We start from the raw sequence: 13985 nt of genomic DNA on the forward strand, positions 1-13985 counted from the left end.
ATGTTCACATAAAACATATAAACTGAGTGCAGGGTAAAGTGGCTGTCTCTGAGCCAAGGCCAAAGCCTTTCTCCTCCTCTCCACTGTACTGAAAACCTCTAAATCAAACTGAGCATTTCGCTTCATCACTTCATCCAGAAAAGTGCTGCTTGCTTCATTTTGGCTAAGAGCTGCTAAATGAATTGCATCAATCTACAGTAAGAGGGCCAGCACTATGAGCAATCTTAGGGGTTACTCCTTAGACAGAATTACCTGTAATGGCTACATTTCGCAATTAGAAAAAGACAAAAAAAAAAAAAAGAGAAAGGAACTGAAGAGGGCACAGAGACAGTATAGTGTCTCCTTGGCAACGTGCCTCTGAGGAATATGTCTTTGTTCGCGGCTTAATTGAGAGATCACTGAAAATAGCTAAGGTCTTCCTTTTTTTTGATAGGCGTATCCTGAAATCTCTCCATCCCTCTCAACCTGTACGCAGCTGCTAAGCTACAGCGTCAACACCGCTGCCACATGTTCAGGGTCCTCCACACAGGTGCCTCCCGGAGGAGGCCTTTGTCCCCATGGCAACAGAGCATCCCTAACGGGTTTGGAGGGTCACAGTGGACCAGGAGCACAGAACAGACTCCATCCTTTATGGAAAGGAATAGAATTGTATTCTCTGCAAAATATATTTGATGTGTTCTGGGAGGCTGGCTGATGTCCTGAGTGAATCATGAATGAGACGCATAACAACAGAAAGATCCCATCACCGATTTGCATTTTATGGGCGATAAAGTTTTGAAAGTTGAAAAAAAAAAAAAAATACTGTATTTCTCAAACCATTCTCTGACATCATTTCAACTTTTTTTTTTTTCTCCTCCTGGTTTGGCGGAGCAACAAAGGAGGCTTGCGATGGTTATCCGAGTTCCACGGTGGCGAGTTAGTGATGCTTATGAGCATATTCAAAGTGTGCAGTGGCCGTGCAGGCAACGAGTTCTTCTCACTTCCGATTCACTGCTGGCGTGAGCCACCGTTTCATGAGCTCCCTACCTCTGATTGCATGTTTTGTATTAGATCCACACACACCAGAGGGAATCGACACTGGCCATGGTCGAGTTTTGCACCTAAACCAGTACACAGAAAACCTTTTAAATTCCCTCATTATGTTTTTCTGCATGAAAGCACAAAGTTACATTCATTGTAGTTGGCCTTTGGAGAGGGAGGGGAGGGGGGAAAAAAAACCTAATAACACAAACTGCCATGGTATTATTAGCCAAGCCACCTCCGCCTGTAGATTCTTAATATTGCCACAAAGAGTATGGTTTTGGTACATGGGTTTAATGCGTTTTAATCCCATGGTTGAGTGGCCACTAGCAGCTTAGCCTGGTCGTTTCTGACACACCCCCGCTGTTCTCGCGCTCCTTCCGAGTGGCGCTGCCCGAGGCGCGGGTGGCACCCAGCCCACCTGCTTGTTTAGTATGCACCCTCCAAATGCCCATTAATTCAGCCTCCGCTGGTTCTGCATGGAGCGGCTGACCCCTGCTCAGTTTCATCATTGGAAAAGAGTAAATTGCTCACCTCAAGACTGAAGTCGTCGTCCCCCCCCCCCCCAACCCCCCCTAATTCTATGCCAGCCATTCAGATGTGTGTGGCATCTATTGACTCAATTAGATGCCTTTGACTCATTACATTCCTCCCCCAATGCCATTTCCATTGGAACTTGGCTGGCATGTGAAGCATCTGACCCCCCCCCCCCCTCCATCCCCCCCCATCCAGAGTGTAATAGCCACACAGCTAGCCTGTGACCCGGGAAGCTCTGAATGCTCTTTCACCATCCACTGCTAATGAATGTATGGCATACCAGTGTTCCGTTGCAAAAGAGCACTGGACCCAGAACACCTGAAGCTACACTCACAATATGAAGGGGAAACCATTTGCCCATTTGGAATATAGAATTTGTCCTGAATTCAGTTCAAATGGTTCATACCAGTGGATCACTTTTCTTGACATGTGTTGGACATTTTGACTGTTCCCTAACAGTTAAGAGTCAGCAAAAGGGAATATCGAAAGAAAAAAAAAAAGAAAAGAAAAAAAAAAAACTGTTATCAATGACCACACACTATACGCAAAACGTTTCGCTCACGTCCTCCTGGGAGGTGTCGGAGGGGTTTAGGGGCAGGACTGCAGCGCTGTGTTGTTGAGTGGCACTGGAAGCGGCGGCTAAAGTTTATGAGAAGGAACATAAATGTGTTTCTAATCGGTGGCTGCATGTGCAACAATGACAGCTCCGGTGCTTAGATGTGCCAACCCTGGGGCAGGCTCTATACTTACGGCTTACAACAGCCTCATTATCCTCCTCGCCTCACATCAAATCCTAGCAGCAGTTTGTCACGGGCAGACTCCTCTCCTCTCCTCTCCTCTCTCCGCCAGCAGGCATCAGACCAACACTCCTGCAATACTACTGTACATAATTGCCATATGGACAGCATTTTGAGCCAGACTGAAGTCTAAAAAGCCCGCCAGGCAGATTCCCCAGATAACTAAATGAATATTTTATCTCATTTCCATCTAATTTGCACCAAATTATTATAAAGAACTGAAAATTGTAATTAATTTATAGAACAGATCAAACACAGGTTCATACTTTGATTTTTGGGGGTGCTGTTATTTTGATAACTCTTTGTGTCTGTTTCCTGTCTCGCCCCCCAGTCTCTCTGTGCTTACTACATGCAGTGGCATGCCCAAAATAACCCCATACAGTAGCACATCATTACCTGTCACTGTACATGCAGCACAAAGCTCGTCTGTGTCACTCACTGTCTGTGTGTTCCCACTGAGAAATCTCTTTACCTGCCACCCTGCTAGTTAATTAATTTCACACTGTTTAATTAAATCCAGAGGCAGGGGAGACTCATTGGTACCAGGGGACGTGATATCTAGGTCTTATCTGCTCAGAGATTACTTTGAGGCAAGTGTCGGGCGCTCTTTCTCTCTCTCTCTCTCTCTCTCTCTCTCTTGTTTAAAGATGACATGAATATCACACCATTTGCTATTCAAGACTATGTTTGCTTGAGAGGAGTCTTTTTTTAGGCAATGGGGATTGCAGTTTCCCACATGAAAATGAGAGAAAACACACATGTGAAGATTCTTGAGAAATGCATGCATTGCTTTGGTGAAAGAAAAATAATGCTAGTAAGATAGTAGCTTCAACACAGAAGAAATGCAAACAACCATTTGGCAGACATATCATTTTTTTTTGTCCTAAAATACTAAAGGGTAACATTCAGTGACAGTTTCGCAGCCAAAATGTTTAAGACCTCAAAGGCATTTTGTAACAGAATAATCTGATTAAATCTCAGCCCAGACATGATCCCAAGACCAATCACCTCTGCTAGATTGAGGCCAAGTAGGCTTCAGAAGCTCAGTCATGCACTTCAGTTCAACTTAAAGAAGAAATTATTCCCGCTCATGCACTACGGTTCAACCTAAAAAAGAAAAATCAAAACAGTATTTTTTTTTTTTTTTTTTTTACCATAATTTGCATTCACACATCAGTTAATGGGACATGGATAGAAACCTGGACAACCACAGTATGGGAAATAAAACACAGAGATCAATACAGAACATATGTCCATTCTGCACTATTTACACATACACTATTAAATTGGTTGCAAAAAAGCACTTAAGTGAATGATGAATTTACTGAGATAGCTTTGTATATCCAGCTTATGAAAAAAAAGGCCACATGTCAATGTCAAACATATTACATTCAAAAGCACACGCTGCATTTCTCAATAGACTTAGAACCATGGTTGTGTTTATGTGGCGTTACCTGTGGCATTGCAGGTCACTCACTAAATGAGTAACTGAAAGGCTGAGTGAAAGGAAGTATGAAAACATGGATAAGGGTCCAAGTGACTGCATGTTTTGAAAGTAACCATAACAACCCCTAGAATGTTCTTTGATTTTTCTTATCCATGTAGGTGAAAAAAAAGTGAATCCTATTTTCTGTCATAATACAAATAATCCACATACCTGTGCATTAGAACTCACCAAGGCCAATCAAACACACATCAGTTTCAGTGTAAAAAGAAAAAAAAACACAGCAGCTGTACACACAACAGTAAATGAAAAGAACCTCTGAGAAACACTCGGTGAAAAGTTGGACAGATTGATCAGAGCCGCTGCAAGAGAGAGGCTCAGGCAAAATAGCGAGATTTTGAAAACCTTCCAATCTATGCAGGGCCTTGTCCTGTGACAGGCCTATCAGGTGTTCAAGTATTCCCCCTTCCCTCCTCCTCCCCCGCCTCCTCCTGACCTCATTCTGTCATCCCACTTCTCCTGCTTTTCCCACTCTCAAGTCTCCCATAAAGTGTCCCAATGCACAACACATGTAACAATGCATTATAAATAGGCCGTCATCAATCAGTCATTCAGTGCTGAGGAGAGATCCACTGACGTCTTCCAATTTAATACATTTCCCTTTGTCGTGTTGACTGGTGGTGGTGCACACACATAAAGTGAGCACTCTCTCCCAGCTCGTCTCAGCACGGCTGGGGAGACAAGCGGGCTGTGTCCTAATCATTTTCTCTCATTTGCACACTTCTGACATCAATATGACAAAGGAACACGTTTTTTTTTTTTTTTGGTGAGAAACATGAAGCTTCTTGTTTGTACACAGGCTTGTGACTGCTATCCTGCTAGCAATCTTCCACACACCTGGCAAATCCCGTTTGATATGATGACTAGCTGTGTCTGTTTGAACAACCCCACAGGCCCTCTCAGATGTGGAATTCAGAGTCGAGCGATCCGTTAACATGCGCGTGATTCAGACAGTGTCACCCACGCATAGGTCCATAATATACATCTGTAAGTAGCGCATGACGTAAGGCGTGAGATCAAGTCGGTGCCTGAGGTAAGACCATCCCGCGCCTCCTGCGCTGCTCTTGCCAAGACCAGATGTTCTGCTGACGAGAGCCGACAATGCTTGAAGCTTTGCCATAAAACCACTGCTGCTTTATTCACACCTGTCAGGGATGACACGTCTGGAGGATTCACCCTGCCATCACCACTTGTTTACAAGAAAGTATGGAAACAGATAACCCTAAAACAAAATAACATTGTCTTTGGGCATGGAGCACAGAAAGGTATAACTGCTCTTGATGCTCTGTTCTCCTACATTACACCTGAAAGAAACAAGACATTCCCATACAACACTGTTAGGAGTAAGCTATGATATTGCAGCCTCAATATACAATAGGAATTTATGGGATAATTTATGTCTAGACACATCTTAAACTCCCACACATTTGTTTGGATTTTACATTTGTTAACCACAAATTAACTTAAGCATGGCGTTGTTATCAAAGTAACAAAATAACTCTTATTTTTAGCTTCCATAATAATTCTAATTGTGTTCTTTTCCCAAAATCTATCAAAAGAGAGAAGCTGTGGAAGAACAGCACTACTCTGCACTGCATGTGGAGGTAGAGCAAAAGTAAATAGACGACATCCCAGAAGAAATCCCCCAGTACACACATGCATAAAAAATACCTTTTTGCTGTGCTATAGGACCAGTGCCATATAAATGTATGATGACTCATCAAACATTACCACATAACATTACCCTTGGAAGACAATGTAGACCTATTCATATTTCAACAGCGCCACCACTTGTTGAGATGTTAAAAGCAATGTAACAGAGGACATAACATATACCTTGGAGCTCATTAATATCAGTGAAGGGAGATTCATCTTTTTTTATTTGTTTTCCTGTAAAATCAACATTAGCTATATTTTTGTGTATCGCTGTGTGGTAAATATTTGTGCTTTGATATGTCATTATATATTACAATAAAAACAAAGGCTAGACCCGTTGTCTCACTTGATGTTTAAATATCACTTTTATTTGAGATCTTTTTACACATGATATATGTCATTCAAGGACACAACACAATGTTACGGTTGCACGTCAAACAGAAGTCAGTCAGGGTGCACAGAGTTGTACTGAGAAGCAACACATAAATGCAACATGAAAGCATCTGCATCAAACATCATTCCTCATGAAAGCTTCATGCAGCTGTCATGTTCTGATTGTGTACGCTTTATATACTTCATAAACACTGTCACATCCCAATTTTCAAAGTCAACACACAAAAAGAATTTCGAGCGTGACATAAATATTTAACAAATCTGTCAAAATACGAATGGAAACTTCAACGTAATTTGATTTTACATTCAGATACAAAATGTGTAAAAAAAACCCAACAACAACGACAACAAAAACACTAAATTGCTGCGACAGTAACATGTTCAAATGAGGCAGCAACATCTTTCATGTGTCAGGCCTTGCTTCGCTCTGGGGCTTGTCCGTTGACCTTGGTCTTCTCCAAGGTCTGCTTCTCATCTGGTGCTAGTGTCTGGGAAGATGTGTTCCAACAAAACAGACAGGCCTGTGGAAAGACAAGGTCGTGAATTCTGTGTGTCTATACACATAGCTAACACATAGTGCAACAATGTTCTACATTTAAGTGAAAGGCTGTATTACAATAGCAAGTCCCATCCTTCACTGTATCCCTTAGAACTGCATCTGTTCCTCTGTGTTGTCAGCCAGTTTGCACCTGAATATTGTCATCTCAAAAGAGACAACACTTGTGAGTGCGTAGTTCTTCAAGGTCAATGAGGCCGAATGGGATCTGGCTGGGGATCAAACAGCATTCTATAATACCACCTCTCTCTCTCTCTCTCTCTTTCTCTCTCTCTTTCTCTCTCTCTCTCTCTCTCTACAAAGAGCGTTGTGTTGCTTGGACAGTAATAACTAACACGAGCACATCAAAGCACAAAGATTATAAACACGTTCAGTGTTACCTTGAAATGTGCCTTGAATCTCTTGCTCACAACGTACAAAGCAATTGGGTTCATGCACGAATTTGCAGAGGCCATGTTGATGCCAATGTAATCCAGGACAAGGAAGGCACTAGAAAAAAAAGGGAAAGAATATATATGAGAGAAAAAAAATATTTCCTCTTTATAAGAGAAAAAAAATAGATAATATTAAATGCATACTAGAACATCTGCTCAGAAACAAATATGTATATGTCTTTCAAAACACCTTCTTACCTCAATAAATCACATCGATGGGGATCCTTTTGATTATAAATAGTTAGTTTCAAGATTCTGCTGAGATGTAACGGCAGCCAACAAACCGCAAATACCAGCACCAAACTGAACACAGTCCTGGCCACCTCTCTTCTCTGCAAGAGAGACCAGTACATGTTTGAAATGCATCATGTGGCTTCTTACAGTTGCAGGCTGAGTGTATCGAGGTAGAAAAAAAAGCACCTCTCCTACCTGTTTGATATGGTCATTAAAACCAATCTGTGTCCTACTTTTCTTCAGCATCTCACAGGTCATGAGTGTATAAAACAGTGCAGTGCAAGCCAGCGGCATACAGAAATAGATTCCAAAGAGCCACCAATCCTTTGCGCTCTTATAAAACTAGAGGAAGAGGGAAAAACATCATGTGTGCACACACTGTATAATTGACTTTGTGGAAATGGTGGGAGATGGGCACACTCAGTAGAACTCTTGACACAGACACTTTGAAATTGGGGCAGGGTTGCAGTGGGCTTCCAGCAATTGCACTCGGCTCGAATTTATATCATGGCAACAGTCCTATATCGACTTTGTTCATGGCTATAAATTTTTTTCCACCCGGGTGTGTTAGAGCAGTTTTAAAAAAGGCAATGTTGCCAGGCTGGTTTCTGAAGACAAGCCAAGTCGTAAAATCACACACTATTAAGTTCAGTACATTGATGGACAGGGAAGCACAGCAAAAACACAAGCCCCTCAGTATAATAACTGAAACTCGTTTTACTTAAATAAGCAGAAAGGACAGACATTTCAAGGGCAAATTGTTTCTACACCATTTTTGCCCTCATTGGTATGTTTAATGACACACAACTGGCATTCTACGAACAGCACAATACCTGCATGAACTGGGATGACTGTATTGGATGAAGGAGGCATATCCGAAGATGCCTCCCTTTATAGTCCATTGCCATCATATTAAATCCCACAGCCTCAGGCACAGCAAGGAATGTGGATATGATCCATATTAAAGTCAGTTTCACCGCTGTCCACTTCGGAACACCAAGGCCTCTGATATGATTTCGTGAGGCCACAACGCGGTATCTAAGAGTAAAAATATGCATTGATTACTACTTTTTACACACATTCAACTAAGATGATGGTTAGTGTTGTTGAAGCATATATTTTAGCCTGTATCAAGCAGACAATTTGTCAGAGTAAAATAAGACATATTCAACTAAGATTTGACTAATAGCATATTACACTGAAACAGGTTTCTCCACAGAAAGCTGATATTTCATACCTGTCTATGCTCAGTGCACATAAACTCAAGACTGTTATTCCAACAGATGTTTTTTGAATGAAAGGCACTAATTTACAAATTGCCACACCAAATGGCCAATCCTCAGCCAGAAGCTGAAAGAAGGAAAATAATAGTTTGCTACTTGCATTATTATAGATATATCAATGTATTCCTGTTTTAGGAAGATATGATATACACAATACATGGAATCTGACCATACAAGACAAATAACAAATAAATAAGGTGATTTAACAATTAGCTGTCAATTATTATTAACATGTAACATTTGCACTTACCTTGTAAGCATTGACAGGTATGGCGATCACAATATGTATGAGATCTCCCAAAGCAAGACTGGCGATTAGAATGTTAGGTCCACTTCTCATGCCCTTGTTCTCATAAATAATTCTGAGGAGTGCCAGATTGCCTGTCATTCCGGTGATGAAAACAAAACAAGACACCAGCGTGTTGATGTATTTGAACACCACTTTGATCCTTGTTGGCCCTGATCACATTGGATGAGGACTGGGACTCTGCCCAGGGGCCTTCAGAGTGAAGTTTGATGCGCTCAATGTGTTGTTCGCTTCCTCTTTCTGATACGTCCGAGAGATTGTTTCATTGATGTCGGTGAATGTCTCTTGATATGTGCTCTTGTCTACACTTGCGGCTGAGATTACTTGGATGAGCAGGAAAAAGATGAAAACATTTGTTCTCTCCATGATGTGCCAGAGCTATTGATTTGAAAATGATTAGATTTATCTAAAGACAAATGGCAAAGGAAAAAGAAAGAAAGAACAGAAGAGTTTAAATCTTAAAATAATACCAAAGACTAGGCTACTGCGTCTTAAAACAAAAAGTACAATTTCCACAAGACAACCAGTGACTTAGCCTACTCACCAAACAACTCTTGAGATACTAAAAATCACTCCTGCGTGGTTAAATTCCTCATAACCATATTCTTTGTTGTTGATGCAAATCTGACGCTACACACAAAGGTGGTGTGAAACTTTTATAGGGAAAGAAAGGTAGTGCTGAGTCATAAAGCTGTCATCTCTTCTACCCCATCCTATCGGGTTTAATACACTGCAGGGGCGACAGGGCAGGCAGCATACTGTATATCAAACGCTCTTCCCTGTTACACAAGCATGTCGTAGCCATTAAGGCATGGACAGCTTATGGTCTTATGCATATTTCACAAATAGCTTGAATTACATTCAGTTCAATCCTTGCAAATTAAATGATGAGGACGGGCCTCTTCACATTGAAACAGAGTCACTGTTTGTTTCCCATTCAGTCAGGACAGTGTGTACGAACAACGCGTTTCAGAGTGAGCAAAGGCCAAGAGAATTAACTCGCTGAACTTGAAAAATCAAGTGCACTTTTTTTGACAGGGGATAGGCCAAGTCCATTAGCACTTGCGATGCTTTATCGCGAATGTGTTTAGCTGCCTGTCAGGAAATGTTCTAGTTCTAGCGTTTTCTTTTCAAAACTATGTTCTATTTTAATTGCAGAACGGGGACACGTAATAATACATATTTGTAAGCCAACCAGTTGTTGCCATGTACTTTCTCCAAACATCGCGCCATCTGTAGGAAAAAGTAACCAGTCAATCCTAAAGATGCGCATTCAAAGCACATTAGCCTAATTGCTGAATTAAGTGAATTGATGCTGAAGTAGTATAAATGTCCCATTTGAACGCTGTACTTTGCATTTAATCTTAAAGCACGTTTAGACCAATGTCTTAGATAAAATGAGCAAGCCTACTAGGTCACCGGGGGTGGAAAGTGGATCGAAGCTCTCGACCACTCTGTCCTCGACACGCGGGCAACACGAGTCATCAGCTCAGATGACAGCTGATAATGAGCAAATGTCAAAGAGAGACCGTCAGTGTGACACAGCAGGTACAATATGATGGCAAAATTTGTGAAAGCTTAGTGTTCTAGACACTAATTAAAGCGTCCTCTTCTGCAAACGCTTGAAAGTGATTAAAACTGGACAAAACCTGAAGGTCTAAATGTAAAATGTCTTGGAAATTCAGTTCAGTTGTCAGTTGTTTTGGAAAGTTGTTTACAGTAAGTTAACACAACTGATATTTACATGTCTATTTTGTCATGAAGAAGTTTGTACCCATCCTCAGCTTGCACATTCAGATCAACAGTGTATTTTGTGTGTTACAGGTGAAACAACGACTAGTTTAACAAAGACATCAGCATCTGATCAGCATATGATGGGGTAAGACAATGCATAGCTTTGGAAATAATACATATATTGCATATATATGTATAAAAAGCATCTCCTGCTCAAAACTCTTCAGAGCTCCAGGCCATAACTGCTCTGACTCACCTGAGGTAATGGAGGTCCAGACAGTAGATGGCAGAGTCATCACCGTTGCCAACACAGTGACTCAAACAGACTGGGACTGGTTGGTACGCAGGCAGCAAAAAGACAGCTCCTCAGGTAGTCGTACACACACAAACACGTCAGACAAGAATCTAGCTCCAGGCCATAGACCTCAGACTGTCAGCACTTACTGATTCACTTAATCTCTCTGCAGTGCATCTGGTGGTTGAGGACCTTGTGGAAACACCAGCTGAAGAGTTAACAGCTGACCTTAGAGGACTTGTGATTGCTCCAGATTTTGAGGTGTCATGACGGTTGTGCTGCAAATTAGATATTTAAGACCACATTGAAAGCAAGTATGTTATGTGTGCTCCCACATTAAGTGTCTCAAACCACCTGTTTCCTTCCTCACTGACAGAATGTGGAGGAGATGGAAAGGCAGCAAGAGAAGAAGCTATATGGAATACCTGACGTGGGACCTCCCTCACTGCTGGCCTATAGACCTGAGTCCAAACAGCCTCCGGTCCTGTACAAGGTACAAGTCAAAGCTCAAGTGACTCTCGTCTCTTGTCAGTGTAGATCAATCTAGATAGGAAGTGAATGTAAAGACATGTGCTGCTGTTCTCTCAGAGCCCTGCTGTATTGCGTCTGAGACAGCCAGAGATGAGCACAGACAGCATTCTGTGTGACTACTGCCACCAGCCGAGCGAGTCCTTCATCAGTCGAGCGCAATTAGAGAACACTCCTGAATCAGAACCGGTGAGCACACTCACACGAAACGCCAAGAAAAGTGAGCACATTTAAAGTGTAGCTACAGCGCCACAGGAACATACTGAATTATGCCAATATGATATTGTGTTTTATACCAAAGATGACCACAAATATGAACAAACTGGATAGATTTAGATGAGCATTACAGTAATTTCCCGCATATAAGCTGCATTGTGTATAAGCCACAGGACAGTGTTTTATGCAAGTTAAAAGAAACAAAACCATATTAACACCATATTAACTGCCCCCCCCCCCTGTATTAACCTCATATAGCAGAAGAAATTTTGCAAAATCAATGTAATAGTCTGGAAATTACGGTAAGAGTTGTGTTGCGTTGCGGTGTCGGTGTGTCCAGCGTTTCTGCTGTGAGAGAGCCCAGGCGGTGAGGATGCTGATCCTGGAGGAGGAGAGGGCTCTGGCTGATCTGGAGCTGGATAAGAAAATTGATGTCGGTCCTCATGCACCATTCATGAGTAAACACCAGAAAAGGGCGGCCAAGGAACGAGCGGAGCAAAGGTCTGGTGGTGAAGACTTAGTTTATGTGACAAATCAGTTATGGGGGGAAAAAAAGCCAAAACAGGCACCCCATATTCATCGGCAATCTCTTTAACTGTTGGTCTCGCTCCCCCCTCCTCACCCACTCTCTCTTTTCCTTCTTTGCACATTTTAGGTTGAGAGAATTTGAGATTCAAAGAGTGCAAACTCTTGGCAATCAGAAATGTTTTTTCTCAGGTCAGCTCAAGTATTATTTGAATTATTACTCATTTAAGTAGTTATATTATTTTATTTCTTATATGGGCATAATTGTCATGTTGTTTTTGTGTCTGAAGGTGGCCAGCAGATCAAAACAATCTCCTACAGGCTGTCTAATGGAGACTGGACCATCCGTGAAGAGCCCGCATTTCACCAAGTTGATCCAGAGACGGGTGACTTTTTCAGTGTGCAGGGAGCAGCACCTGTGACATACACGGTACTGTATGCTTCATTAGTGTTTTTCATGTGTGGGATTTATGTCTGAACAGATAGTTCGACCAATGTGTGTATAGGCTGAATAATGAATGTCCTTTTCTTGCATTTGATAGCAGAAAAAAGTGCTTGTGAGGTCCTATCCGGATGCAGGCCCTTTCCTTACTGTATTCCCAGATGGAACTGGCAATGTCTTGTATCCTTTACACATGAAGTAAAGCAGTAACTCATGTTACATTTGAAGCACCCATGTTAAATGAAGCAGAAGGCACATCCATCTTGTCCTTAACACATCTAGTTACCCCTCTGGTTGCATAGCTATCTCAATTTCTTCCGTCGGTGGAGGTGATTTTACATACACAGTCTTGGAGGACAGTCCATCCCAACCTAATATACTGGCCATCTTCACATCCAGAGGGCACTCAACATGCTATCATCCTAATGGACTCATTTGGTAGGCCTACACATCTGGATCTTTTTGTGCTATTCCTGTTTGTTTTTTGTTTTTTTTACTTAGGGCCTATTTGATGAGAATTTGTCGTTTCACATTACAGTACAGCGTTAACTATAGGGCTACTTCTATAACTATAACTTCTATATCAATTTCTTGATTTTTTTCCTTTGGGGATTAATAAAGTTAGCCTGACTACGTCATCCTCAATTCTTGTCAGAATGCTGAAAAATGATATAGGCGGGGCTAAAGTTCGGCTGCACCCAAGCTACAATAAAGTATCTATCTATCTATCTATCTATCTATCTATCTGTCTATCTACTGTATCTATCTATAACTAAACTGCACTTGATGTATTATGTGCAGTTGATGACAGGAGTGAGCTGAATCATGTGTTGTGGCCTCTCTCTTGTGAAGGGTGAATCTGACCCAGCTTGAGGGGCTCCAGTGCAGTGAGGCTGGTGCTCTGAGACAGCGCTGGAGCTGGCATGACCTTGAGCCGCACATCCATCCTCTCCCATTCCAGCCTCTCTATCTCTCCCTCAATCCCTTTATCAGCCTCCGCATACTAACGCAGGAGCGCATCCACCTCACCTTTAGCCACTGCACGTGCCGGGTGCGCTTCAATGTGGGCGCCAAGCTCAAGGTGAGTTATATGTGCTATCTTGATACTTTATCCACAGAGTATTTACAGTTGGGAAAGGAAATGCAAGTCTTGTTGCAATATATAAATATGCAGTTTCCTGTTTGAACAGCTTACGTACCCAGAAGGCCTAGCACTGCCAGGGCCAGACACCCTGCAGAAGCATCTCCAAATTAAATGTCTGGAGATTTACTCTCTCTTGGACAGAATCCAGACACACATCGCCTATCAGCACATGCCCAGTCACCAGAACATAAAGCCCCTCTACGGACTCATCGCCCAAATGGAGAGACTGAGGAGACAGGTGGACCGGCAGACTCCACCAAGGAAGTTAAAAACGCCAGTGCCACCGAAAGAAGCATAATCCTATTGATGATTATATGTTCATACAGTGTTGTGATAAATACATTTGAATATATCTTCGAAAAAAAAAAAAACAGATTTAT

The 13985-nt window shown here is 42.0% G+C and overlaps 2 protein-coding genes across 2 annotated transcripts; one reads left to right on the top strand and one right to left on the bottom strand.

Annotated features, from left to right (window-relative positions):
- Positions 1 to 6317: 6317 nt before the first annotated feature.
- Positions 6318 to 9087, bottom strand: ednrbb (endothelin receptor type Bb). The gene is given in 7 exon segments (XM_062533673.1): positions 6318 to 6428; positions 6844 to 6952; positions 7096 to 7229; positions 7327 to 7473; positions 7965 to 8169; positions 8369 to 8481; positions 8665 to 9087. Coding segments are annotated over 7 exon segments (1242 nt in total).
- Positions 9088 to 9970: 883 nt separating this feature from the next.
- Positions 9971 to 13903, top strand: LOC134078046 (glutamate-rich protein 6-like). The gene is made up of 13 exons (XM_062533674.1): positions 9971 to 10269; positions 10546 to 10600; positions 10683 to 10825; positions 10923 to 11011; positions 11127 to 11243; positions 11339 to 11467; positions 11835 to 11995; positions 12150 to 12211; positions 12310 to 12449; positions 12565 to 12641; positions 12744 to 12899; positions 13314 to 13542; positions 13652 to 13903. Exons 1-13 carry the CDS (start codon positions 10119 to 10121, stop codon positions 13901 to 13903), a joined length of 1761 nt encoding a protein of 586 aa, XP_062389658.1. The 5' UTR covers positions 9971 to 10118.
- The last annotated feature ends 82 nt before the right edge of the window (positions 13904 to 13985 follow it).

The sequence above is a fragment of the Sardina pilchardus genome, chromosome 4 (assembly GCF_963854185.1).
Source record: "Sardina pilchardus chromosome 4, fSarPil1.1, whole genome shotgun sequence".
In the NCBI taxonomy this organism is placed as follows: Eukaryota; Metazoa; Chordata; class Actinopteri; order Clupeiformes; family Clupeidae; genus Sardina; species Sardina pilchardus.

Bases quoted from the DNA above. Each gene is read 5' to 3' on its own strand.
- LOC134078046 (XM_062533674.1), top strand. From the start codon at position 10,119: ATGAGCAAGCCTACTAGGTCACCGGGGGTGGAAAGTGGATCGAAGCTC. The intron at 10,826-10,922 runs GTAGTCGTACAC...ATCTCTCTGCAG, and splicing joins GCAAAAAGACAGCTCCTCAG to TGCATCTGGTGGTTGAGGAC. The intron at 12,642-12,743 runs GTATCCTTTACA...TAACACATCTAG, and splicing joins GATGGAACTGGCAATGTCTT to TTACCCCTCTGGTTGCATAG.